Source organism: Mercenaria mercenaria, chromosome 1, assembly GCF_021730395.1.
Source record: "Mercenaria mercenaria strain notata chromosome 1, MADL_Memer_1, whole genome shotgun sequence".
NCBI lineage: Eukaryota > Metazoa > Mollusca > Bivalvia > Venerida > Veneridae > Mercenaria > Mercenaria mercenaria.
In genome coordinates, this window is record NC_069361.1 from 100,508,116 (window position 1) to 100,532,664 (window position 24,549).

A 24,549-nucleotide genomic window follows, 5' to 3' on the forward strand; every position below is an offset into this window, starting at 1 on the left:
CTTCCCTTTTAGCTGCAAGATATATTTGCAAAAACATAATAATGTATAAAAGTAACTTATGAAAGTAATGTATACCATCTTCATCTTGGAAAAGATGGGTGGCGCCCTCTGTTGTGTCTTCATGAGATTCTGCGATGTGTGAGTTGTTTGCAATGCATGGTGGGATTGTTGGAGATCTCTGTCGCACAGCAGGATGGCGTCTTTTCCTGAAGCAAACTTACACAGTAAGACCTTTTGTCTATAGGTGGACAATGGTTGTGAACAATGGTATAGGCCGACAATGGTATAGGTCGACACAATGGTATAGGTGGACAATGGTGTGAAACAAATAAAACATCCTCACTAAACTAAAATATCTTTTTTCAGAGATTGGGCAAAGATTCCATTCTACAGAAGATCAATCCAATTTACTACCCTAATTACATTTAGTACTGCATCTTACTGGATCAGGATGTGTTTTATTAACAACAACTTGTAACACATGCTGAGGGCATTTCTTTTCCCTAAAACTTTCATTTATGGACATTATTTCAAGTCAATCCTCTTATACACCAACTTCTGAAATAATCATGGTGCTTCTATTTTAAACAGGGTATGTTTAATATAACATGACATATTTGTTCATATTAAAGCAACCACTCTACCTTGCTGGCTGACGAGCCAGTCTATGTTCATTTTTGGATTCACCATTGTCTGGCAGGAGACTTGAGATCTCTGTTGGTGTGACTGGTTTTGATTCCCCTGACTTGTCACCATCATCTGGGTCGAGTACAGAGGCGCCAGTTAGACCAGACTCCCCTGCACTCACACTTTTGTCCTCTTTCTCACTTTTACTCCTGACTGAACTGCTCTTGTTTTCTGTGTACAAGAAAAAATATTTGTAGAATATGCTGTACGTATAAGTTTCTATTAATTGGTCTTTGACAACCACATATATTCAAAAGCTGTTGTTTCATAAGCAGGAATACAAATAAACATCTCTTAAAGATACAAATGAAACTTCCATCAAAATAATAAAATCTGTCAGAAGATCCTTTGGAAGCATAGAATGCCACCAAAAAGAATGATAGCAGACTATGTTTGATTAGGTCTGTTCAATCTATTCAATCAATCTGTTTTCCAACTCCTACTGGTATTGTCCAACTCCTACTGGTATGGTCCAATTCAAACCAACCATTTCTGCAAAGGCTGTATGCACAGAAAAGTCTGTACATACGACAAAGGTTTTATGCTTTTTGCTATGAACTTTAGATTCTTTAACCTTTAGCCTGCTGAATTTCTACAGTGGACCGGTCCATCATTCAATTTGGGCAATACCATTTATTATTTGAAGGGGTGTTCACTGAAAATTTATTGACTAAATAGAGAACAGTTCAGACTATGATCAGCCTGCACCGACATGTAGACTGATCTTGGTCTGCACTGGTTGAAAAGACAGAATCGCTTGCTGCCAGCTGGCTGAAGGTTAGTAAGATTTAGCAGCACTGATTAGCATGGTACTCAGAAGGCATGCTTCATTATAATTTTGCAACTCAAGACTAAAATGATATTCGCCAACATCCTTCATTAATAATTAGCAGCTAAGAACATCAGAATATTCTGCAGATATCATTCATTAAAGCGGCATGCCTCCAGATCGTTCGCCAACAAAAAAAATAATTTTTTTTTAGATATCTTGAAATAAATGCTATATTTCTTAAGAAGGCTTTAAAACTTAATTACTGACAAACTTTATGTTACGGAAACACATGATAATTTGCTGTTTTTACTACTTTTTACGATGAAAATCGAAAAGCGTTTGTCACACTTTTACTCAAGGTAAACTGTCTTGATTATAAATATCTATATTTTGAAGTCATTATTCACTACTTCAGCTATAACACTATTGGTTACGACAACGGGAAAATGTCTTTATTGCCGCGATGGTCCGGGGTTCGATTCCCAACGCGGTCATCTTTTTTTCTTGATTTGGAACTTTTAAAATATTTTAGAAACAAAAATTCATATTCTAATGTTCATAATATGACCAAACTTCAATTTGAAAGAAAGATTATTTTTTAGCCAAATCTGGAGGCATGCTGCTTTAAGAATTAGCAGCTAAGAACATCAGAATATTCTGCAGATATCATTCATTCAGAATTAGCAGCTAAGGACATCAGAATATTCTGTAGATATCATTCATTCAGAATTAGCAGCTAAGAACATCAGAATATTCTGCAGATATCATTCATTCAGAATTAGCAGCTAAGAACATCAGAATATTCTGTAGATATCGTTCATTCAAAATTAGCAGCTAAAAACATCAGAATATTCTGCAGATATCATCTGTAGATATCATTCATTAAGAATTAGCAGCTAAGAACATCAGAATATTCTGTAGATATCATTCATTCAGAATTAGCAGCTAAGGACATCTGAATATTCTGCAGATATCATTCATTCAGAATTAGCAGCTAAGAACATCTGAATATTCTGCAGATATCATTCATTCAGAATTAGCAGCTAACGACATCAGAATATTCTGTAGATATCATTCATTAGGAATTAGCAGCTAAGAACATCAGAATATTCTGTAGATATCATTTATTCAGAATTAGCAGCTAAGAACATCTGAATATTCTGTAGATATCATTCATTCAGAATTAGCAGCTAAGAACATCTGAATATTCTGTAGATATCATTCATTCAGAATTAGCAGCTAAGAACATCTGAATATTCTGCAGATATCATTCATTCAGAATTAGCTGCTAAGAACATCAGAATATTCTGCAGATATCATTCATTCAGAATTAGCAGCTGTAGATATCATTCATTCAGAATTAGCAGCTAAGAACATCAGAATATTTTGCAGATATCATTCATTCAGAATTAGCAGCTAAGAACATCAGAATATTCTGTAGATATCATTCATTCAGAATTAGCAGCTAAGAACATCAGAATATTCTGCAGATATCATTCATTCAGAATTAGCAGCTGTAGATATCATTCATTCAGAATTAGCAGCTAAGAACATCAGAATATTCTGCAGATATCATTCATTCAGAATTAGCAGCTAAGGACATCAGAATATTCTGCAGATATCATTCATTCAGAATTAGCAGCTAAGGACATCAGAATATTCTGCAGATATCATTCATTCAGAATTAGCAGCTAAGAACATCAGAATATTCTGTAGATATCATTCATTCAGAATTAGCAGCTAAGAACATCTGAATATTCTGTAGATATCATTCATTAGGAATTAGCAGCTAAGAACATCTCAATATTCTGTAGATATCATTCATTAGGAATTAGCAGCTAAGAACATCTCAATATTCTGTAGATATCATTCATTTAGAATTAGCAGCTAAGAACATCTGAATATTCTGTAGATATCATTCATTTAGAATTAGCAGCTAAGAACATCTGAATACTCTGTAGATATCATTCATTCAGAATTAGCAGCAAAAACATCAGAATACTCTGTAGATATCATTCATTCAGAATTAGCAGCTAAAAACATCAGAATATTCTGTAGATATCATTCATTCAGAATTAGCAGCTAAAAACATCAGAATATTCTGTAGATATCATTCATTAAGAATTAGCAGCTAAGAACATCAGAATATTCTGCAGATATCATTCATTCAGAATTAGCAGCTGTAGATATCATTCATTCAGAATTAGCAGCTAAGAACATCAGAATATTCTGCAGATATCATTCATTCAGAATTAGCAGCTAAGAACATCAGAATATTCTGCAGATATCATTCATTCAGAATTAGCAGCTAAGAACATCAGAATATTCTGCAGATATCATTCATTCAGAATTAGCAGCTAAGGACATCAGAATATTCTGTAGATATCATTCATTCAGAATTAGCAGCTAAGAACATCAGAATATTCTGTAGATATCATTCATTCAGAATTAGCAGCTAAGAACATCTGAATATTCTGTAGATATCATTCATTAGGAATTAGCAGCTAAGAACATCTGAATATTCTGTAGATATCATTCATTAAGAATTAGCAGCTAAGAACATCAGAATATTCTGTAGATATCATTCATTAGGAATTAGCAGCTAAGAACATCTCAATATTCTGTAGATATCATTCATTTAGAAGTAGCAGCTAAGAACATCAGAATATTCTGTAGATATCATTCATTAGGAATTAGCAGCTAAGAACATCTGAATATTCTGTAGATATCATTCATTCAGAATTAGCAGATAAAAACATCAGAATATTCTGTAGATATCATTCATTCAGAATTAGCAGCTAAAAACATCAGAATATTCTGTAGATATCATTCATTAAGAATTAGCAGCTAAGAACATCTGAATATTCTGTAGATATCATTCATTAAGAATTAGCAGCTAAGAACATCAGAATATTCTGTAGATATCATTCATTAAGATTTATAAGCTTAGGTAATTTAGCTAAGCCGGATATTCAGTAGACATTCTTCATTAAGATTTAGCATTCTGTATTTACATGGTATTCAGAAGGCAATCTTCATAAAGACTTTGCTGCTTAGATAAGAAGGAATTTCAGAAGGAATTCTTCACTAAGATTAGCAAATTAGATCAGCTCTGAAGGATATTTAGCTAAGATTTAGCATTTTGTATTAGCAGGATATTATGAGGCATCCTTCATTACGATTTAGCTTTTCTGTAATTGCAGGCTAAGCAGGCATCTGTCATTAAAATTTAGCAGCTTGGAAAGTATGGGTTTAACACTTCTGTCATGAAATATAGCCTCTCCTTAACTTACTTTTAGCTTCCATAACAGCCATAAATTTCTTAAGTTGTTCAGTGGAAGTTTCTGCTGGTTCATTGAGAATCTCAATTAACTTTCTATGGAACTCTTCAGGGTCAGACAGGTCAAATGAAGACGGACTTGATGCTTTTGTGTCTGGAATATCTGAAATTGAAAACAGAATTCAAATTTTGTAACTTGAACAAAGAGCAAGGAATGAACTTGAAAGACATTTAATGAAAAGGAGACTTGGGGGGAAAAAGTTTGATTTCCATGACAAGATTTTACTACATCTAAATTACAACTTTTATACATATACATTGTAGGTCAGTATAAGACTGGCTACCAGTTCCTTCTTTCTATACAATTTCATTTTCACATATTTTAAAACTGGTCACTTATCTTTACATAGGCTTAGCTTATTTATTGAATATCTTTGCTTTGGAATGACAAAGGCATGAACTCTTGCATGTTTCAAGGGGAAGTAATAATATATTTTGATACAGGTAAAATGAGGAAGCACTTGTGGAAAACACTTATCAGTTAAATGAAGCTTTTAAACCAATTCACTTAAGTATCAAAGTATGCAAGAGCATGAAAATAGAATACTCTGCTACTTGTCACTAATCAAGAAAATCTGTTCCACAGTGGATATAGTTTACAAGCAGGAAACTTTAACAAACCTTCTTTAGACTGAGACTTTGTTGCTGTTTCGGGCAAGGGAGGTAATGGTTTGTTGAAGTGTTTGGGTATTGCCCCTTGCTTCATCATCATTTCAAGATCTGTACTTGGTTTTGATGCTCCACTGGTTTCAGCTCCAGTTACATCAGTTTCATCTCTGTCTACACTGGTTCCCTCTTCAGTAGATGGCAAACACTGTACTATTTCACCTTCTTCTAAATCACTGTCACTGAATTCTCCCCCTTTATTACAGTCTGGTTGCGAAGACTGGTTTACATCTATTGAATCTTTAGTACAGACTGGTTTTCTATGTTTATTTTCAGGACAAGGGTCATCAGTTCCTGTACTACTAGGAGAAGTAAATGTGTCAGTGTCATGTAAAGCTGTATATATCACAGAGTTGTCATAGAAACTGTCGTCAAGGGAAACAGATGTTGAAGTAATGCTGTCACCATCCCTGTCATGATGGGATCTTGTATCTGCAATAATAACGAAATTTACAAGTTATGTCAGAAAATACCTAAAGACCTGCAGATACATGATTATCTCTTACCTTTTATATCAGATATACTTATAAAGCAGTAAATACAAATACAAAGAAGACAAAAGATTAAAATAAAAATAGATGAAATCAGATCTTTAAAAATCTAAAACAAGAATGATGCCAACACTGCATGTCACATGCCCCTTGAAAATGCTTGACAGAAAATAAATGAAACCAACTCAACCATAACTCCAGAAAAATAATTGGACATGAACATCCCAAAAATATGCACACTTCATGCTGATGATGTATACCAAATTGGATGGTCCTGGAGGAGGAGTTGAGTACACTATGTTCTGACGTAGCTGTAACACTTAAAAGTCCAAAAAAAGGGCAGTACCTGTAGAACAAGAGCACCGCTACAGGTCTACAGGTGCCATCGCTTGTCTGCAAGTGTTGGACAATATGTAAGAAAAAAAGTACAAAAAGGGCCATAATTCTGACAAAATGCAGGTAAGGGTTGTGGTTCCTGACCTACATACTGAAAGATGATAAACAAGTGTGCACTGCAAAGTTTCAAAGCTGTAGCTCTTATAGCTCTTGAGAAACGGTGGATCTAAACAAAACAAGAGCTCCACCAAGCGAGACAATATTGGCCCGAAGGGTTATATCAGAGGAGGATGGGAGCAAAATTTAAAGAACTTGACTGTTGAAGCCCAAAGGACAGGAAGTACAAAGGGTAGAAATTAAAAAAAAATTCTAAGTCAACAGAAAAAAAAAATTATAAGTCCACAAAAAAAATCCTTACCAGGTACAGACATGTCAAAATACACTTAAAAATTGGAGGTACCATCCATGTTGTACCATAGAAAAGTGCTCTCGGTTTTTCCCTACGGCCAATAATAAAAAAGTTACAAAATAGGCTATTTATAGTAACATAAAAGGGAAGTAATTCAATAAAAAAAATTATTGTAAGTGAACAAAAAAGGGATCTGCCAAATAAAACCAAGAGCACCGCAATGCAGAGCAGTATACACACGAAAAAAAGTCATATGACCTTTGACCCCTAAGTGTGACCTTGCCCTTAAAGCGAGCCATCCGAAACATGCGCTCTGCACGTCGTCTCGATGTGGTGAACATTTTTGCCAAGAATCTTTGAAATCCTTCAAGGGGTTCAAGAGTTACAGAGTGGACACTAAATTGCTAATGGACGGACAGACAGACAGACGGACAGACGGACACCGGCGTTATAACATAATACGTCCCTTTGGGCGTATAAAATTAAACAAGAAAATCAAATTTTCTAAGTACAAAAAGGGCCATAATTCTAACAAAATGCATATCAGAGTTATTGTTCTTGGCCTACACTGTCAACTAATAATAATAAACAACTGCATAAAGGTTCAATTCCAGTCAGTGCTAACTGAGGAATACTCCAGGCAAGAAATGGTACTATAGTATACTAATGTTGAATAATCAAAGGGCGATAAGTCAGTGAACAAGAGCTTCGCCAATCGGGGCATTATACACCCAAAGGGTTACATCAGAGGATGGGAGCAAAATTTAAAGAACTTGGAATGTGAAGCCCAAAGGACAGGAACAACAAAGGGAAGAAATTCCAAAAAAATTCTAAGTCCACAAAAAAATCCTTACTGGGTAAAGGTATGTCAAAATACACCTAAAAATTGGAGGTACCATCCATGTTGTACCACAGAAAAGTGGTCTCGGTTTTTCCCTACGGCCAATAATAAAAAAGTTTCGAAATAAGCTATTTATAGTAACAGAAAAAGGAAGTAATTCAAAATGTTTTTATTGTAAGTGAACAAAAGAGGGATCTGCCAAATAAAAACAAGAGCACTGCAATGCAGAGCAATTAACACGAAGTAAAGTCATATATGACATTTGACCCCCTAAGTGTGACCTTGACCTTGAAGTGAGTCATCCCGAACACGCGCTCTGCACGTCATCTCAGTGTGGTGAACATTTGTGTCAAGTTTCTTTGAAATCCTTCAGGTAGTTCAAAAGTTACAGAGCGGACACGAAACAAACTGATTTGACCTTTGACTCCTAAGTGTGACCTTGACCTTGAAGCGAGACATCCAAAACATGTGCTCTGCACATCGTCTCGGTGTGGTGAACATTTGTGTCAAGTTTCTTTGAAATCCTTCAAGGGGTTCAAGAGTTACGGAACAGACACGAAATGGCTAACGGACAGACGGACATACAGACGGACACCAGCGTCATAACATAATACATCCCAACAAAACAGGAAGATAATATGCGGATCTCCTCTTGATAGTAAAGCTTCCTATGAAGTACTGCTAAATTCCAAACAGTGGTTGCTGGGAAATACTCATACAGACAAGAATTGTGGAACGGACAGATGGAAGTAGCGGTGACTATATGCTTCCCCTTCGGGTAGCATAAAAACTCAATCAAAAAGCAGACGTGGATGCAGATGCCGATACAAGGGCGAGTCCTATGGCTCTACCTATTCTTTCAGTAGTCGAGCTAAAATATTATAAATATGTTCCGAGAACTAGATGTGTGTCCATAGGACCGGGTGCCCCCAATCCTGTCACTGTACATGGTTTTATGACTCAAGGTTTGATATTTTTTAAAATGTTTGCAACACAACTTAAGAACTTTATGTGTACTTTTCACTTAGTGAAGGGCAAAACTCTGGCCTAGCCGAGTGAAATCCCAAAGAGAACACGTGATGCAAAACTTCATAGGCTATAAAACAATCCTCTAATGTTTTAAGACTCTAGGTCAAGTACATTTTGACATACATGCTGCAAAAACTTTTATTGTTTGATTTAGTCAAGGGCAATAACTGTACTCAAGCAAAGCAAACAAAAAACAAAAAATGTAAAATTCTAGGCAATACGGAAAATATGCCCAATAAACAAAAGAGATTGTGATCATAAATGTTATATATTATTCTTTTTTATACATCATGTATATAGTTACCTGAAGAATCGCTGTCTGTACTAAACAGCCAATCCAACCCAATAACACTGCTCTGCTGGGAGTTACTAACAGATGACACTGACGGGACTTTTCCAACACTTTTATCACTTGCTGCACGTGCTAGCATCTTACTGACACGTGCAAACCCTACGTCTTTTGGTTTTTCAGGAGTGCTTGCACTGTTTGTGTTCAATGTTGGACTGGAATGAATTTTAACTTTATTTTTATTTGACACATCTGTCACTGTATTAGATTCTTTTGACTGAACAAATTCAGCACTATTTGGTCTCCGTCTACGCTCACCGTGTTTTGCTTTCTTATTTGCTCTAGTTCTATCTTTACCTTTACTAGAACTTTTGTCTGTAGTATCACTAGATGTTCTTTTCTTTTTTTCTTTTTGTGGCGCAACAACAACTTCACCTAAACTTAGATCAGAATCTTCATCAGTACTAGACGGAAATTCTGAGCCAACTTTAATTGCTGGCTGACTAGACGTCCGTGACTTTTCTTTTGCAACGTATCTTTCTTCACTTAAAGCATTTCTAGTTCGAAAGTTTGATCTTATACTTTTAGAAATAGGAATGTATGGAACTATTGCCAAAGACTGATCTGTATTAGACTCACATTTTACAGCACTGTGTGACAAACTTCTTTTCTTTTTACTTTCACCTTTTGATCTTATACCATTGGAACATGGTTCATCATTCAATTCTTCAAAGTCTTTTTCACCATTATTACTATTCTTTGGTCTAGAACGTTTAGATCTACTAGATCTCATTTGAAAATCATTAGAATTTTCAGTATCTTCTCTCTCACGCATTTCAGAAGAACTTATGATATCCGGATTAAATCCTCTAAGCCATGAAGAGTTAGAAGTCCTTGGTTCTTGTCTAGACAAACCTTCATTTGAAGGTTGGTTTAGTTTTGATCTATCTTGTTTTGAAGAGGAATTTCTAGCTTGATATGCTTTAGCTACATTATTCATAACTTCAAAATCTATCACAGTAATTTCATCACTTTCTAACATCTGTTTAGTTCTACAAATTGTCTGATCACTCCAAGGTCGAATTATTCTCACACCTGTATCTTTATTAATTACAGACTCTAATTTTGGTCTAGCGGGCAGTGAGGGACGCGAGCGTAAGGATCTCTCTGAGGAATGTTTTGAAGGTAAATCCGAGCTTTCTAAAGCACTCTTTGCTCTATGAGCTCGACGTCTTGATTTTTTCATTTTTACATTTTCATGTTCAGGAGACACATCACTAAAATCTGCATCACATGAGTGCTTGGATTCTGATGGAGATTTGAGTTCTGAGGGACTTGGATTGATGTCAGGAAGGTTTATCTGGCAGTCAGATGGTTCAACTTCCACGTCAGCTTTTGTTGTTATAGTGTTAGGGACACTAAGGTCATCCTCAGCATCTGATGGAGTGTCCTCTATAATACATCAATATAAAATGTAGGAATAATAACAAGGGGCTTACGTTGCTAAGGTCATGGAAGTCAAATCACTTTCACCTCACTGCTGAACGTTCAAATCCAGGCTTAGGACACAGAATTCTTTCATCTGAGGGAGCTGTCCAGCTGACTTGCAGAATGTCAGTGGTTCTACCCTGGTGCCCGGCCTTGCTTGAAATAACGTTCCGGGGGGCACCTAGGCCTTTCCTAAATCATGAAAAGCTGGGAAGTTGCCATATGACCTATATTTTTGTCAATGTGACCTTAATCCCCCAAAAAATTAAAAAAGAACTCTCTGAAGGACAGTCAGCTCTATTATTCGGGAAAGTTTACCAATATATAATAATTATCATTATAAGAAGTGTAAAAGATGTAAAAAAAAATTGAAGAGGGGTTCAACCGGTTGCCCCTTACCAACAACAACCCTTACATACAGTTTGATGATTATAGGAATAGTAATTAGGAAGACACAGTGAAACCGAGAAGCTTGCCATAGGTTTTTAACCAGCCAGCACTAATACAATATCTGACCCTGACTAAGAACGCTTGACCCTAAAGAAGATACAGTGACATTGACAGGCTTGCCATAAATCTTTATCTCTAATGCAACAGTGAAAGTTTAATTAAAAAATTACTTCAATTTGATTTTGGTGATTTTTACGCCACAATGACGCATAGGAATAACAACTGACATTCTGAACTAGTTACAAAATTACAATAAAAAACTTTCAGCAATACTTCCATTTGATTTTCAAAATTTGGTGGCTTTCCAGTCACATTGACACAATTTAGGCAATGGTTCATACAGTATTTTTTCAGCTTAAAAGTTAGGAAGACCTTAGATGCGCCTCCAGGTTTCAGGTGCAAGCACTTACCTGGGTAGAATCATTGGCCATTTTCAAGTCAGCCGGACAGCTTTTTCTCATAAAAGAATTCTACAACCTAAACTGAATTCAAACCTAAAGCCGCTGTGAAGGGCAAGTGATTCAAAGTCAATGACCTTAACAATCTGGCAATGTTACTTCATGCTACTTCTAAAGCATCATATACACAGAATGAAATGCAACGTATATATTATAAATAGCAAGTTTAAACAGAAAAAAAAACACTTAAAGTTTTGTAAGTGCCACCTACCTTATATGAGGTTGTTTAGTAGAACTTTGGAATGAAACTGGATTAAAATCAGAAAATTAAATACTTTTTTCATTGCAAACATAGTTATTCTATATCAGAAAAGTTCAACAGCCACTGTGTGGCAAATCAAATTGTGACTTTTTCAAAACAAAAAGGTAGCTTAAAACAAGATAAGAAATGGTAATGCAAAATGTACCATCGTCTTGGTCACTGTTGCCATGGTGATGTGTAAGTACCCTGCTGGTGCCTCCAACAGCTCCTTGTAGGGAAAGGTCTATCTCATCTTTATCCATCTCAGCTAAAGGAGCACGACTTGATCCCTTCTGACTGCTCACTTTCTGTATGTTATCTGAAATAAAAATAAAAATACTTGTAGTTTAAACAATGATAGTGGCAGCAGGAATACATACACCTTTGTATCAGGTTGCATTACCGGTATACTATGTGATGATACTCACATTATAACTTGTAAGAAACATTCTGTTCCATCGTAACTGATGAATTATATGTTAAAGTATTATGAACTAAAAACCCTACATGCTTAGTTCTATGCCTGATGGAAACAGCTATTAATCTATTATTTAATCAACCTGCATGTCAGAATTTTAATAAAAGAACAAAAATGATGTCAACACTTTATGACACATGCCCTGGACTGAAATGCTTGCTAAAATCACATTATAGTCTAGCTAAAATGGAGTTTACTGGAAAAAAAGTACCGCGACATGAAACTCCTGAAAGAATGCACACTTCCAATTGATGTTGATACTGTGAACCGAATTTCCTTTCAACTAGATGGAAACTGTAGTTGAATACACAGGGTTCAAATGAAGTTGTAATAAGTCCAAAAAGAGCCATTAGCTCAAGAAAACAAAACACAAACACGAAAGTCCCAAAAAAATATGCCAATGTCCACTTCATGTTGATATATATACCATGCTTCATTTCAATTAAATGAAAGCTGCAGGAGTTCCCAGGAGCAGAGTACATAAGAAAGTGAAACTGACTGACCAACTTTGCACTATATGCCTTCCAGGTCTATTGCACACTGGCATGAAAAAGTCATTTTATAAAAGACAAGGTAAAGATATAGGTACCAGTTCGTCTTGACTTCCTTTTTCTCGCACCAGTGTCAGAGCTCTGTTTTCTGCTACGTTCAGAGTGTGTGTCCGGCTGTGTGTCCATCTTCTGTTCAGTGGAGGGATCGTTTTTACTGGCACTACTTGACAGCTCCTTCATCTCAATGGTTTCTGGTGGCTCCTCGGTGCTGTTTGTAAATACATACAGATAATAACATTTATACAGAGATGTTTATCATATTCAACATTACGGACAAATTAGACTTATTTAACTTCTAGAATTCAATCAGTATATCAATACTGAATTAAAATGCTCTCCATTTATCTTCTCACATTTCTACACTAAAGATTTCAAGTTGTCTGAAATAGCTCAAACCTTAGCTCAAAACTTCATTTCTCAAACTCTAAAAGTTCTAAAGTTTTTGATTTTGTTTGTTTGTTTTGGGTTTAACGCCGTTTTTCAACAGTATTTCAGTCATGTAACGGCGGGCAGTTAACCTAACCAGTATTCCTGGATTCTGAACCAGTACAAACCTGTTCTCCGCAAGTAACTGCCAACTTCCCCACATGATTAATCAGAGGTGGAGGACTAATGATTTCAGACACAATGTCGTTTATCAAATAGTCACGGAGAACATACGCCCCGCCCGAGGATCGAACTCGCGACCCCGAGATCCGTAGACCAACGCTCTTACCTACTGAGCTAAGCGGGCGGGCTTCTCTAAAGTTTTTGAACTAGTTTTTGAACTGACAAGATATTTTTCATCAAGCAGGTCTGACAAGCAGACTGATCAATACTGGAAGACAATATAAATTCATCGCATTACATTTCTTCTGGCATGCCAATCTAAATATCAGATATACTAGTAACAATTAAAGTAAGATGCATGAAGTATACATTTCAAATACAAAGTATAGGGTTCTTGGAAATGTACACATTACTGGTCCTAGTATACATGTGTTTAATGAAGCTTTGGGGTCACAGGACGCAAGTTTCTGCAGTGGGACGCAAGCTTTAACTGCATAATTAATGATTTACAATCACCTGCAAATACACAAGGTTTGACACCCGGTAAATTCCAGAGCAATATTATTGGGTAGGGTCACCAGTTTGTCACCGATAGCCATGTATAGCCAATCAGCATTGCCCTATTGCATAACACCGCGTGACAGGACGGCATGTGTATGATCTATGCAATTACATGTGATTGTCGGCGTGTTTGCATAGGTGACAATCTCTGATTGTAAACCGACAGTTTATAAAGTGTTTGATGTTTTCTCATGTACATATTACTTGGCAGAATTAAAGAAGTCTAGTTAGGACAGCAACTTTTTCAGCTTTGGTAGTCCCAGGAATGCAACTTAAAATTGCTAGTGAGAACCCTGAAGTATGATTGCCAACTTCAAATATCACTTAAATTTCAATCAAAACATTTCATTCTGAAGTTTACAGTAAATTCACATACCATAATGCAACGGCTGGGTTACTGTCACCTTTCACACTGGTCTTCACCTCAACTTCTTCTATCATCTCCGACGTATCAAACATATGGTGCAGTTTGTAGTTCATTACCTTGACACCCACAAACACCAATCCCACAATGCCGCAGTACACAGCCCATATGAACAGAGACGGCGTTAAGGTCTGTAAGCATTAACATAAAGGAACAGTGAGGTTTAACAATGTTATTTTTATTGGAAAATACCATTTGAAACAAGAACTGCTTTTGAGAAACACACATACCCTGAAATGCCAAATCTCACAGTGAATATTTACAACTGGGTTAACCTGAATGATACTTGTGAACTTTTTAATAACCCTTTTTGCGTGTTTTAATTACATTTGTAATAGAAGTATGAAAAGTAACTCAAGTGCCCTTGCTTGTGACCTTGACCTTTGCTTTTCGTACCACATTGTTGTTCACCACTTGAGCCAACTGGCGAGACACAAATAAAAATCGCAAGTGGTGAAAATGTGAATTTCTACATATTTGTTTGTTTTAAATCTTAACCATTCTAGAATTTTGACTGGTTCAGATAATTTGCCTTCTATTCGGGTAGCAAAAAATCAATAACGACATGCAGTCTGCATTTTATGCAACTGTGTTGCATCTTAACAAATGGGTTGCAGTTGGATTTTACAATATATTAGCTGATAAATCATTGGGTAAAGAATAAGAACTTACTGGTTTGTTTTAATTACTACTGTTATATTAAATGATTTTATTCCTTTAACTTTCGAGAACAAACAATAAATTGTCTGATGGCTGAAAATGACAATCGTCGTCACTAGATCCCAAGGAAGTAATTACACATGAGTGTTTGTTTGTTCCCGTTGTTTTTTCTTGAGCAAGATCAGAAGAAGAAGGTGTGCAAAATATTATTTCTGTGTCCTCGCCTATAAAAAAGGAATGGAACTTGTCCAAATCGCCTCTTGTCAAACATTTACAATGGCTTTGTTTTAGATCTAATATCTGAAAGAAGATTCTTGTCAAACACCACTTTAAAAAAACAAAGAGGGCCAAGATGGCCCTAGGTCGCTCACCTGAGAAACACACCATAACAGTGTAAACATGTTTGACCTAATGATTTCATGAAAAAAAATATTCTGACCAATTATCATTAAAATTGGAGCAAAAAATCTTGAGCATAAATAAGTATTTTCTTTGATTTGACCTAGTGACCTAGTTTTTGACCCCAGATGACCCATATTCAAACTTGACCTAGATTTCATCAAGGCTATCATTCTGACCAAATTTCATGAAGATCAATTGAAAAAATACAGCCTTTATCGCATATGATACACAAGGTTTTTCTTTGATTTGACCTAGTGACCAAGTGTTTTGACCCCTGACTACCCATATTCGAACTTGACCTAAATTTCATCAAGACAACCATTCTGACCAAATTTTATGAAAATCCAGTGTAAAATGCAGCCCCTATTGCATAAACAAGGTTTTTCCTTGATTTGACCTAGTGACCTACTTTTTGACCCAATGACCCATATTCGAACTTGACCTAGATTTTATCAAGGCAATCATTCTGACCAAATTTCATGAAGATTAATTGAAAAATACAGCCACTATAGCATACAGAAGGGTTTTCTTTGATTTGACCTAGTGACCTACTTTTTGACCCCAGATGACCCATAATCAAATTCAACGTAGACTTTATCAAGGCAATCATTCTGACCAAATTTCATGAAGATCAATTGAAAAATACAGCCTCTATCGCATACACGAGGTTTTTCTTTCGATTTGACCTAGTGACCTACTTTTTGACCTAGTGACCTACTTTTTGACCTAAGATGACACATATTCAAACTTGACCTAGATTTCATCAAGGCAATCATTCTGACTTAATTTCAGGAGGATCAATTGAAAAATACAGCCTCTATCGCATACACAAAGTTTTTCTTTGATTTGACCTAGTGACCTAATTTTTGACCCCAGATGACCCATATTCAAACATGACCTAGATTTCATCAATGCAATCATTCTGACCAAATTTCATGAAGATCAATTGAAAAATACAGCCTCTATCGCATACACAAGGTTTTTTTTATTTGACCTAGTGACCTACTTTTTGACCCCAAATGAACCATTTTCAAACTTGGCCTAGATTTTATTAAGGTTATCATTTTGACTTAATTTCAGGAAGATCAACTGAAAAATACAGCCTCTATCGCATATACAAGCTTTTCCTTTGATTTGACCTAGTGACCTATTTTTTGACCCCAGATGACCCATATTCGAACCTGACCTAGATTTCATCATGGCAATCATTCTGACAAAAAGTCATAAAGATTAGTTGAAAAAAAAACAGCCTCAATCTCATACACAAGGTTTTTCTTTGATTTGACCTAGTGACCTAGTTTTTGATCCCAGATAACCTCTTTTCGAACTCGGCCTAGATTTCATCAAGGTAATCATTCTGACCAAAATTCATGAAGATTAATTGAAAAATACAGCCTCTATTGCATACACAAGGTTTTTCTTTGATTTGACCTAGTGACCTAGTTTTTGACCCCAGATGACCCATTTTCAAAATCGGCCTAGATTTCATCAAGGTAATCATTCTGACCAAAATTCATGAAGATTAATTGAAAAATACAGCCTCTATCGCATACACAAGGTTTTTCTTTGATTTGACCTAGTGACCTAGTTTTTGACCCCAGATGACCCATTTTCGAACTAGGCCTAGATATCATCAAGGTAATCATTCTGACCAAATTTCATGAAGATCAATTGAAAAATACAGCCTCTATCGCATACACAAGCTAAATGTTGACAGACGACACACGATGGACATCGAGTGATCAGAAAAACTCACCTGAGCAATGCTCAGGTGAGCTAAAAAGCCAGAAGTGTTAACAAATCACCTGTTAGATCTTTCAAACATGCAAAGGTAATATCTTAAAATATTTATCGGTTATTATAATTTGCATGAAACTGGAAAAAAATTTACCAAAACAAGACTATGTTTTAAAATAAACTACATTGAAGCTTAAAAGATACATAAAATAATTATACTTTCAATTAAAAAGACCTAACTAATATCACCATTTACTAATTTACTAAGGGAAACTACAAAATTTTTCAAAGCAGTAGGGAACCCCGCCCCCCCCCCCCCCCCCCCCCTCCACCGGGTAAAAGTACCTCAAACATTTTTCAGCCCAGCGTGGGCCCTGTCTCGTGTTCCTTTTAAAGCTAGATCCTATTGTTACATTTTATCTTAATACCCTGTTGTATTTACATATAGAATTATGTACCAAGAGACAGTCATGTCTAACATTTTAGTAAAGTTCATTGGAAACCCTTGATTTGTTTAAAAGTTTTAGCTGTGATTTTAGAAAGTTTAAATTCACAAAAAAGTCCATAAGTAAAGATCCTATACAGTCTATTAGATTTAAAAATGAAGAGTACCTCAACAGTGTTTTTTTTTAAGTTTTGGGGAAAACTGCGCTTTAACTACTAAAATAGGAGAAAAATTGTGTCAGAAAAAAAAATCCAATTTTCAAGGGCAGATAATTCAATATCAAGGCAAGGAAACTGTGCATTTTAATTTATATTTCTATTTCATACTTCATTTGCAGTCAGTATACAAAGTTTAAAGAAATTTGGTCCATGGGAAAGACTAGGACTTTGCGGTATCATTTTGTCTTGTTCATAGTTTAGGACATTTGCCAAAGTGTCTATATACTGACATGGGGCAAAATTTTCTTACGAACAGAATTTCTTCTTTAAACTAGGGCTAGGACGATTTCAAAACTTTGAAACCAGTTAATCGTTTTATGAAATCAAATCGAACCTGTTAATCGGCCGCCATATTGAAAATGCTGTTTTCTTTGCTGACGACCGTATCAAGGTTCTTCCAGCAGCTGACTTCATTAGGAACTTACGGGCTTCATCATTTACAAGCAGTGTAATAATTAATAAGTCATATTTTGGTGTATTTTATTTCAAATATATCACAACAGGCAAGTCAGAGACTATTGATTATGTTGATATGTTTAGCGAAAATATACTGCGCTAGTCAAAGAAATGTATAAAGACAAAGTATGATTCGTGACATTATTAAGACTGAAAATAGCAGAAGAAAATGGGCCCATAGAGGACCGCAAAACAGTTGACTGTAACTATCTCATCTATCGGTAAGGGAAAGTGTTCAATTATATCAAGGGGCCTCCGTGGTCGAGTGGTTAAGGTCGCTGACTTCAAATCACTTGCCCCTCATCTATGTGGGTTTAGCCTCACTCAGGGCATTGAATTCTTCATGTGAGGAAGCCATCCAGCTGGCTTACGGAAGGTTGATGGTTCTACCCAGGTGCCCACTTGTGATGAAATAATGCATGGAGGGGCACCTGGGGTCTTCCTCCACCATCAAAGCTGGAAAGTTGCCATATGACCTATAATTGTGTTGGTGTGACGTTAAACCCAACAAAATAAATAAAAAATTAATTAATTAATTAAATCACGTGTTGGTTATGCAGACTAATGTAGTCGAGACAAAGGCTATTTTTAATGAAAATTTAGAACATTTATTTTTCATTTTTTCCTCCTATGTATTAACAAAAAAAATATAAAAAAAACAAGTCAATATTAGATTTATATTTTATTACATCAATTACTGATACATGTATAACAGATGTTTATCTTACCCCTATACACCCCGCGACTCTACCTATTTATCGACTGATAAACACATTCTGGCGTGTTGCTGTCAATGATGTTATTGGGATTTGAGGATGTTTATTGTTTTAGAGCAATTAGCGGTTTTGCAAAATTGAAACCAGTTTCACCTAGTAATCGAACTGGATCCGATTAACCGAGTAATTGTCCCAGTCCTACTTCAAACTGTGTTTACTGACAGAGAATCAAATCAAAAAGAGATATATGAAATAAAACAAACCACAGGTACCTAGCCTTGGAAATGAATTATCTGCCCTTGAAAGTCGGAAAATACTAAAAAAAATCTATTTTCAAGGGCAGTTAAATCAAAGAGCTATAAAAATAAACAGACCGGCAACTTGAAAGGCATATAGACTATAATAGAGCAGATCTCGCCAACATCACATTGGAATTGAATGAGATCACGTTTTACCCGTGTATGAAACAGACAGCAGAAGGATAAAAATTTGTGTCAAAAAAAACTTTCTATCAGATTGTTTGTTTATAATGATAACTGTGTTTTTTAATGTTGTTAGTATTTTCTTCACGGGGAAGAAATGAATTTATGATTGGAAGTCTGAGAAATCAACAGTGGTCGTTTGAAAATTGGACCTGATTCAATTTATTACGTGACGGCTGTATCGCCAGTGTAATACTTTAATAAACGTCTGTTAATTTGATCACGAGTGATCAAGTCAGCAAACGCTTCAATAAGAAAACACTGGTTAACACGGTACTTCGTGTCTACGTGGTATCATAGGTCCAGTTGCGATTCTGTGCATATACTTCTTTGGTTATATCAAGAGTTTTGTAAATAATTCAGCTTCAGGGATGAATGTTTATCAGTTTGAAGACATCACCTGGATTGCGAGACATTTTCTCAATCTTTTCCCTTGTTTGAAAGATCAAGAGAATGTCTCACAATCCAGGTGATGTCTCCGAACTGATATAAACATTCATCTCTGACGCTGAATAAAATTTATTTACAAAACTATCAGTCTGTAAGGCAAGCTTTATATTCAATGACATACTAGGCAGGAGTTACTACTAATAAACATGTCATACCAAATGCAAAATCAGTGGAAATGCGAGCAGGAACAGCCATAGATACAGGTGGAATGTGTTGATAAAAATGCTGAGATGTGGATCGTAGAACCACCCGCCTGTCAACGAGGCCCATATCCCCTGACGGAGGATATCAAGAATATGAGAGCCCATTATTCCGGGAACTAGATAATTTTTCTACAAAATGTTTTCCATCAGTCCTTTTCACTCAACCGTATGTCAATATATAAGCAATTATTTCTCAAGTTTTCATTGCGGATGTAAATTGGCAGACATCTTTAATTTTAAACAGTGTGGTGTAATGTTGAGACGAATATTTTTGTAAGATTCACTGTCGTCTATCTGTCCAACGTTTACATGAAATGACAAATCTAGTTGAGGTAAACATGAAGTAAAAAATATTGATAATCTCCAACTACAGAAGTAGTGTTTAATGCATAAAATCTTATGCAACACAACATACAGGGCTATATAAACTCAGGGCTTATGCGAGATTCACAGACTCGTTTTAAATAAAACACCATAAATGTGTCTGCCATAAATGTGTCTGCCCCTGCCTCCCTACCTATACCTATCTATCTTCCATTACTGTCTAACCCTTTACAGCGACGTAAACATTTTCGTGCGCATCAAGCACGAAATTTTGTACTAGAAAATAAAAGAAAATCGGGCCAAATAAAAGGGAAAGGAAAATTTGTCAGTGATTTAAAAGATAAAAACGGGGTGAATAGTGAAGTTTGTTTAATGTTGCAAACAGCGACATTGAACTGCGCACGGGTTGGAAGGAAGGGAATGCCAGGTGGAAGATTATTTCATAAGATTATAGTCCTGGGGAAAATGAGTATTTCTAGCAGTCAGTGGTTGCAGAGAATAACCTGTAAGACAGCCGATGGTAATGGCGTGATTGCCTTGTTAAGGGGATGAGATAATCTTCCATGGGGATTTGAAACCAGTACATTTGAGCAGGAAGGTCTAATACCAGTTGTTCCAGATTTGCATATGAGAGTCGGGAGTCAATGCGCCGGGGATCTAGCCTGTGCAATTTAGACTGTATAGTATATAGACGGACATATCCCAACGTGCTGCCCGTCTTTGGAACGCTTCTGTTTGGTCTATTTGGGTTTGTGTGTATGGAGACCACATTTCGGAGCTATATTCCAGCTGTGGTCTGACGAGGGTCTGATATGCCATGGGCTTAAGAGGTTTGGAGTTGACCTTTATTTTCCTGCTGTGGAAACCTAGAGTTTGATTTGCCTATTTGGTTGACCTGTTTAAGTGGGCGTCCCAAGATCGTTTGAGATATCCACGCCAAGTTATTTTGCTGAGCTGACAGATTCTAGAAGTGTATTGTGCATGTAGTACTCTGAAGGGATAGGATGTTTCCTTCTTGTGACGTGTATATCTTGACATTTGGCGGGATTGAATTCCATATCCCAGTCCAACGCCTATTTTTCTAACGTTTTAAGGTAATTTTAGAGGGTTTGACAGAGGTAAGTGACATATATATTGCAGTGTCATCTGAAAATAGACGCACTTTAGACTTGATATTTTGTGGGAGGTTATTTATGTATGCTAGGAAGAGCAGGGACCCAAGCACGGACCCCTGCGGAACTCCAGGAGAGACAGGCATGGGCTCTCCGCTTGTACCGTTTAGCATTACGGATTGAACGGTTGTCAAGGAAGCTCTAAATCCATTGAAGAGTTTTGCCACGTATACCGTAATTATGCATTTTAAACAGGACGTTCTCATCACGGGCTCACTTTATCAAATGCTTTACTAAAGTCTAAAAGGACCAGATCAAGCTGTTGTTTTATATGTTGCGTCACACAGGATCTTTTTTCCCTGAAACCATGTTGGAGATGGTACAAAATGGGTTTGTGAAGTGTTTTGTTATTGATGAGAGTACTATATGCTCCAGGGTTTTGCAAAGTAGACATAAAAGTTCCTTTGAAAGTGTTTTAAGAATGATGGGATTGATCTTGTCTGGCCCACATGGTCTGAGGGCCAAGGCCAAAACAATTGAAAGTTGTCACCCAGAAATCAGGCAAAGGTTGAGCTATATCATGATGTTATATGATCCTTGTGGATGTCGGTCTGAGCAACATGTCAGCTATTTCAAATTGGCAAACTGAAATAATTACGAAATTATTATACAAATGAAATAATGCCACCAAAGTTTCCATATTTTGATGGCTTTCATTCCCTTTTATGGTAGTTTCGGTCTTATATCAGGTAGTCATCGCTGTGCGTGGTAATCAAATCACCAAACTTTAAGTTAGTTTAACGATCAACAAAGTATGTTATTTAGTTAAACTATTCAAATTAAGATGGCCACCATTTCCCAATTTTTCAAACGACTGCCTTAAATTCGATCAAACATGTACTTACGAAAAAGGAATAACTCTTCAAAAGTCAAAGCTATAATAGAAATCATCTGTTACTGATTTGTGTAATAAAATTGTTACGGAGGATTTTACCACTCACAAGATGACCACCTGGAATAGGTAACATGTACAAATATTGATGAGATACAACTGTTCAACTATTCATTATTACAAAACAAATCAAATGACATTTCATTTCAAGGTAATAAGAATTTGGTTATTCAGATAGATCTAATAAAGATACCATCATTTTCCGCCAGAAATAAGTTTACAAACATACATATGGGTAAGATATATCTGTATGAATAGAAGTCATTTGACTTTGTTAAAATACTTTCCATTGAAAACTACGTTAACAATTTGAGCTATTTCTTCTGTTTTAATCAAGATCGTGCTTATTTTCAAAATGCATTCCAGAAAAGACGTCAAATGATTTAACTTAAATGCTGCTTTTATTTCTTTCAAAGTAAACATATTTACTCTTAATTTTCACTCAAAGGTAACGAACATGTATTTGTAACAGAATGGCTACCTGTCAGATATTACATATACAGTGTATCAGAGTAAAATAACGAGCAATGGAGAATCGAAGATATAATGAAACTGTCACTTTCTTTTAATAGTCAAGTGAAAAAGATCATTGCGCAAACAGTTATGTTTTTTTTTTAGATTTATAGGATTGATTTTTCGGCGAACGCCGTCTAAGAACGAATTCGTTACCTATGCCACGTGACTTCAGTTTGCAAATCAAACTACTTGATAACGCATTATAGATAATTTATCAAAATGGAAGATTTATGCAACACTCTACCTGATTGGACGAGAGTGTCAATTTCTTTCACTCTGTTGATTGTGCTACGCTGAGTGAAATGTAGACAAAGCGTTTATCCTAAACGACGCTGTTCACAGTTTAAAGCTAACTTTGGCTCAGTATATTTAGCAAGAATATTGATATATCTCAAAATGATAAGTAAGTTTAATAAATATGATAAAAACCTGTTCAAATACCAACATATATCAATTAAAGAAAGAGCTGAATACGGTCTGCGTATCACATGAATAAGGGTGTGATAAGAGTCTTTTATGTAGAGAAGTGCTTTTTAAAAGATTTTCCTTGTTACAGTTGTCGTCTGTATATGAAAAGGTTTCTTGCTTTTGTGACTTATTCAGATTGCATATTAAAATGAGTACTTGTTTGCTTTGATATATTTGTTATAAATTATTTAACTGATTTATTATATATGAATATTTTTCTTTAGTATGGTATGCAAATATTGAACTCAGTTGAAATCTGTTTTATTATGTATATGCTATATAATGACTGAATCTCATTACACTTAAATGAAGGTACGCTGCATACAGTTTATCTATGTGATATGACTACGGTCAAACTTTGCTTATGAAACAGAAATATTGAAATAATTACATTTGTATGTTTTGCTTGACCTTCACTTTTTTATAGGTGTGACGTCATTGTCCAAAGATTCATGAATAGCGAATATGCATTTGTTAAAGCGGGATCAGTTGGCCTATTTTAGAAATAATTAAAAATAATAAATAAAAAAATCCTTTAATTGATTTTTTCTCATGTATTCTAATCAAACTTGATTTGTAGCATCTTTATTAGGCCCGCAGCCAACTTTGTTCAGCTGGGACATTTGACCCCTTTTAGGGGCTGCTAGAGCTAAAACTAGAAATGCCTTTATACAGCGTCTCATGAACAGCTTGGTGGATCTTTGTCATACTTGGTCTGAAGCATCATTATAAGGTCCTCTTCCAAATTTATTTATATAGGAACTTGGGCCCTATTAGGGACCACTATAGCTAAAAGTAGATATGCCTTTCTTCGCATTAACCACTAAAATGTAATGGATTTTTATCAAACTCGATGTGTAACAATATCGTAAGGTCTCCTGCTATTTTGTTACAAATTGGGATAGGGACCAATTTAGCTAAAAATATAAACACGTTTAATGACCTCTTCTCATGAACCGCTTCATGAATCTTCATCAAACTACTGCTGTAATTATTCGTCTAAGGATAAACGAAACAAAATTGCAACCCTACGAAATATGTGCGAACAATTAAAAGAGAACCATTTAAATTGTTAAAGTGCAGTGTTTAGTTTTGCAATTTGAAAAATGTTAGATGAAAGATGAATGTTAGATGAAAAATTCATAAACTTCTTTCCTTATTACAATTCGCCGACCATCATCTTTAAAGATATTTCTTGTTTAAGTTTATGATTAAATCCAAATTGCATTTCTGTCACAATTCAGAATTTTTACCACCGCTTTTTAAGGACAAAGCCCTATCTGATTACACAAATGGAAATGAGCATATATATATATATATTTGATGTACTTTTTTTGTGTGGTACTTG

The 24,549-nt window shown here is 35.7% G+C and overlaps 1 protein-coding gene across 2 annotated transcripts in view; it reads right to left on the minus strand.

Moving 5' to 3' along the window:
- The window catches only part of LOC123528827 (pecanex-like protein 1), a 61,337-nt gene extending 41,272 nt beyond the window's left edge, over nt 1–20,065 (minus strand). For both annotated transcript variants that reach the window (XM_053518638.1, XM_045308854.2), the window contains exons 1-9: nt 19,782–20,065; nt 14,013–14,191; nt 12,565–12,734; nt 11,664–11,816; nt 8,876–10,312; nt 5,421–5,897; nt 4,753–4,902; nt 645–858; nt 76–206 (exon numbers count right to left, since the gene is read on the minus strand). In XM_053518638.1, the coding sequence (XP_053374613.1) occupies nt 76–206; nt 645–858; nt 4,753–4,902; nt 5,421–5,897; nt 8,876–10,312; nt 11,664–11,816; nt 12,565–12,734; nt 14,013–14,191; nt 19,782–19,934 (3,064 nt within the window). In that variant the 5' untranslated portion in view covers nt 19,935–20,065. The remainder of the gene's footprint in view (nt 1–75; nt 207–644; nt 859–4,752; nt 4,903–5,420; nt 5,898–8,875; nt 10,313–11,663; nt 11,817–12,564; nt 12,735–14,012; nt 14,192–19,781) is intronic.
- Nucleotides 20,066–24,549: the final 4,484 nt, after the last annotated feature.